Source organism: Ictalurus punctatus, chromosome 20 (genome assembly GCF_001660625.3).
Source record: "Ictalurus punctatus breed USDA103 chromosome 20, Coco_2.0, whole genome shotgun sequence".
Classification (NCBI taxonomy): Eukaryota; Metazoa; Chordata; class Actinopteri; order Siluriformes; family Ictaluridae; genus Ictalurus; species Ictalurus punctatus.
In genome coordinates this window covers 277,727-282,726 of record NC_030435.2, presented here as the reverse complement: position 1 = coordinate 282,726, position 5,000 = coordinate 277,727, and the positions used below count along the sequence as shown (strand labels likewise).

Genomic DNA, 5,000 nt, shown 5'->3' with positions numbered 1-5,000 from the left:
ACAAACCCCATCACAAACCCCTACCACAAACCCCCACCACAAACCCCACAACAAACCCCACCACAAACCCCATCACAAACCCACACACCAACCTCACAACAAACCCCCACCACAAACCCCATCACAAACCCCTACCCCAAACCCCACCACAAACCCCCACCACAAACCCCCCATCACAAACCCCATCACAAACCCCCACCACAAACCTCCCATCACAAACCCCACCACAAAACCCCACCACAAACCCCCACCACAAACCCCCACCACAAACCCCCATCACAAACCCCTACCCCAAACCCCACAACAAACCCCATCACAAACCCCCACCACAAACCCCCACCACAAACCCCCATCACAAACCCCCCATCACAAACCCCATCACAAACCCCATCATCGTACCAGTATATCAACACATCTTTATATGCATTCCATTATCAACATGATTATAGTTAAATGAATTTAAAAGACACACACACACACACACACACACACACACACACACACACACACACACACTATATCGCTGGATCCTATGCATTCATAAAGTGGATAAAGGAATCATTCATCACTTCCTGCTGCAGCACACCTGGATAAAAAATGTGAACTCATTCTCTGAATGACTACCTACCGACCCCCCCCCCCCCCCCCCAACACACACACACACACAAACCCACACACACTCACCTGCAGCTCAGCCCGAGTCATTAAATGCAATGATAAGCACATCTCGATGCTGTCAGGTGGGTTTGGCTCTGTGCCAGCTGATACGGTGAGTGGAATATCAGAGTTATGAAACAGACGCTGGTCACGTGATCGGTCTGATAGCCTTTAAGCTCTTATCTGTCCATTCAGGCGTTATCTGATCTGGAGAGAGTGACAGGTGAATCTGTGTGTTATCAGGTTCACACCCTCCTGCTGTGTTCAGGCATCAGTAATAATTCAGATGATTTCAGAACATCGACCTTCATGCACTCGGCTCCGTGTCTTTAATGAACGTTACGCAAGAACTCGGGTTTGTACGCGAGTAAGACTCTCTCTTCTGGATCAAAGGCTAATACATTTATTGATAGTTAATTATTATGCAGGAGTTTTATATCCTATCAGCGTCCTGCGCTCACATGATCTACGTTCGTTATCTACACACGTACACAGCGTTTCAGTAACATTACACACACACACACCCGCTCACAACTTTAACGCGTATCTGCGATTTAAAGAACGTTTAAGTAGGCCACGCCCATTATTGGAGTCTGATGTAGACGCTGGTGTGGAGTGACACCAGACTCTGAGGTAGAACGTTTGAGACCTCAGTCTGAGAGCTGAAATAAGAGACGGAGTGGAACAAAAATCTTGGCAATGTGAACAATCTGACATTTTTAAGAAGTGGTCCACTTCCTGTGGTCCACTTCCTGTGGTTAGCGTGGCTACAAGTGTATTATAAGCCGTGTTGCTTCCACCCTGCTGTCTCTTTCACTCTGTACCCAGCTCTGCATGTTCTATTAAAGCAATTAACACTGTAAGTTACAGTCAGAGGCCTACAGTAAACAGGAAGTGGACATGAAACTCCTCCCCTCAGACACTTCGACGCCACATGATGATCCACACGCCATCATTTTTTACAGTCAGACCTTATAAACCGTGGTGGAGAACTCCACTACTTCCTGCAGTTCTCCTGCTTTAAAGCTGAGAAAATGAAGACTAAAGCAATGAGCTGATCTTCTAAACGTCCTCTAAAGAGTACCACCAAGGTCATGTTTATATTTATACACTTCACTCAGTCATGAACACACACCGTGTCCCTCAGAGGTGTACGCGTGAACACTAACACATCCATGTGAAAACTCATCACTTTTCATCTTCACTAATCCTCCAGGATCTCCGGTTTCTTCCCATTTCCTCAAAACAATGCAGGTAGGTGCACTGGCTCATATAAATAGTCCTGAGGTGTCTCATCCAGAGCATATTCCCACCTGATGCCCAGTATTCCTGGGACAGACTCCAGTTCCACCTCCACCCTGACCAGGAAACAGCGCTCACTGAAGATGGACGAATGAATGATTTCCCACCATAAAGTTTCAACATAACGGGAACAGTGACAGAGCGGACTGTTTATTCTTATTGACATGGACACAAATGTTCAAGATCCATCAAAACGGGTTCCATGATGTTTTACTTAGTCACTATTATCAATGTTTTTGTATTTATTATTGAGATATTTTAAATAATTATTCATCCGTCTGACTCTCCTCCACTCCAACCCAGTTCCTGGAGATCTTCCTTCCTGCACGTTTCATCTCCAACCACACGCTGTTTCAGTTGATCAGGAGCTTCTTAAGGCAGTGATTAGATGGTCAGGTAGAAACCATTACGGTTGGAGCTAGTCTTCAGGAAGGTAGATCTCCAGGAGCGGGGTTGGTGACCACTGGTGTAAAGTAAATTTCTAATCTGATGTATCTGAGGAAATATTTCAGGAACAGGAACTAGAACTCTTTCTGCAGCTTTATTTTAAAATCGAATGCTGCAGCTTTGTCCGTGTTAATAATCTGAGGTGTATAAACAGCTTGTTTCTGTTCTTTCTGTGTTTCTTTCTATTGTTCATTTACTCCTCATTTAGCCACACACACTCACACACACACACACACACACACACACACACACACACACCACATCTCCATCAACACCAGTTCAGTTACTGAACCACTTCAGGGTTTATTTATTATAAGAAAATTCCCCACGCGCGCAGCGGGGATGAGAGGGTTTAGTCGGGAATGTCGGGAATCCCGCGGTGTTGTGGGTGTGAGGTGAATGTGAGAGGGGAATTCGGGGCACTGGCCCTTTAAATCTAATTATAACTCCGGTCTGATGGGATCTCCTTAACCGGCAGTGCGAGCTGAGCTCCGGGAGCACGGTACCTCACTAAACCGGGAGGAAAATTTACCGGAAGTGTGTGTATGTTTTCCGTTACCTTGTTGAGGTGGGGGTTACGGGTGATGTCGTAGCCTCTCTTCTTGGTGGCCACTGCAGTGCTGCACTTCTCCTCCGCTCCGTCCTTCATCTTCTTCATCATCATCATGCTCTCCCACTCACCGGACTCGCGCGCGACTAACCGGCGGGCCATGTTTAACCTTTAAATAGCGCGCGGGCGGCGATAAGGACCGAGAGCTCGCGCGATTACATTATAGTCACGTGCACAGGAGAGGAGTTAAGCAACAGTAAAGATTTCATAACTCTGAATAATTAGGACATTTAAAACCAAACATCTATCTATCTGTCTATCTGTCTATCTGTCTGTCTGTCAATCTATCTGTTTGTTTGTTTGTTTGTTTGTTTGTTTATGCAAAACATGTTATGTTTAGTTTGGTCCACACTCCTAAACCGTTCAGTTAAAGTTTGTTTTTTTCTTTTTGTCTTTAATAAATCTTTCAGCTGTAAATCAGCTCCAGATCCCGGACTATTCCACACACACACACACACACACACACACACACACACACACACACACACACACACATTTATTAAACAGTTGTGATTAAATTCCACTCGATATGATTTAATAACTTATAACTAATGCTAGGCTGTGATTTTATGGATATTATTCAATATTACTAACAAACATTAAAGTAAAAAATCTGGGCTTTTTTTCAGTAACACAACCATCTGTACATCTTGATGTGTTTTATACGAAAGCTTTAATAAATTGGATTCATCTGAAAGATATGTGAAGATAAATAAAAATAAATATTATAATCGTAATTATTTTGTTGTAAATAAATGGAGGTGGTGTATACACAAATCTTTAAACTGCTTAAAATAAACCTGTTATTCTGTGTCGAAATGGCTGGTGATGAAACATACACACGCGTGTGTGGTGTGTGCCACATGCATGACAGAACAGCAGGTCAAGGCTGGACAGACGCTCGTCTAGACGTGGTGATGGCCTCATGTTAAAAAAAAAACCTTTTCCTGGTACCATATCAGATCTGAGAGATTACCACTGTGATTATCTGTGCTGAACTCCACCCTGCTGCAGGACCATAAACTACACTGTACCGGTGTGTGTGTGTGTGTGTGTGTGTGTGTGTGTGTGTGTGTGTGTGTGTGTGTGAAAGAGAGAGCGAGAGAGAAAGAAAGAGAGTGTGTGTGTTTGAGAGAGAGAGAGAGCGAGAGAGAGAGAGAGAGTGTGTGTGTGTCTGTGTGTGTGTGTGTGTGTGTGTGTGTGTGTGAAAGAGAGTGAGAGAGGAAGAGACGGTGTGTGTGTGTGTTTGAGAGAGAGAGAGAGAGAGAGTGTCAGAGATATCAGACTAACTGACACACAGCAGTTCTGTATAATGTTCTGCTTACACACACAGTTTTGCTGATTCACTGATCAGCTGAGGAGATAAAACAAACTGCTGAGTCACTGTGACTGTGGAACACACACACACACACACACACACACACACATACACACACAAACATGAACACACGCTCACACACACATACACATTTAGCTGATTCTGCACTGTACATAGCTCTAAACACCCTCATCATTTCATTTATAACATTATTCATTTAAATCAATTGTTACTGTGTATTGTTGTGTGTTGTTGTGTGTTACTGTGTGTTGTGTTACTGTGTGTTGTTGTGTGTTACTGTGTGTTGTTGTGTATTACTGTGTGTTGTGTGTTACTGTGTGTTGTGTTACTGTGTGTTGTTGTGTGTTACTGTGTGTTGTTGTGTGTTACTGTGTGTTGTGTTACTGTGTGTTGTTGTGTGTTACTGTGTGTTGTTGTGTATTGTGTGTTCACCATATGAATATTTTTGTTGCTCTGCACACACACCTCTTAACACACTGTTTGTGAGGCTGTAAAGAGTGTATAGTAATAAAACACTCTGTGTAGATCTGTTTCATGCCATAATACACACACAAACACACTATCACTCTAACACAATATCACACAAACAAACACACTATCACACAAACACACTATCACTCTAACACAATATCACACAAACAAACA

General features: G+C 43.5%; 1 protein-coding gene across 1 annotated transcript in view; it reads right to left on the bottom strand.

Annotated features, from left to right (window-relative positions):
• Positions 1–3,133, bottom strand: part of me1 (malic enzyme 1, NADP(+)-dependent, cytosolic) — a 48,894-nt gene extending 45,761 nt beyond the window's left edge. Inside the window, exon 1 of the mRNA XM_017495284.2 lies at positions 2,966–3,133. Within this exon, the coding sequence (XP_017350773.1) occupies positions 2,966–3,118 (153 nt within the window). The 5' untranslated portion in view covers positions 3,119–3,133. The remainder of the gene's footprint in view (positions 1–2,965) is intronic.
• Positions 3,134–5,000: the final 1,867 nt, after the last annotated feature.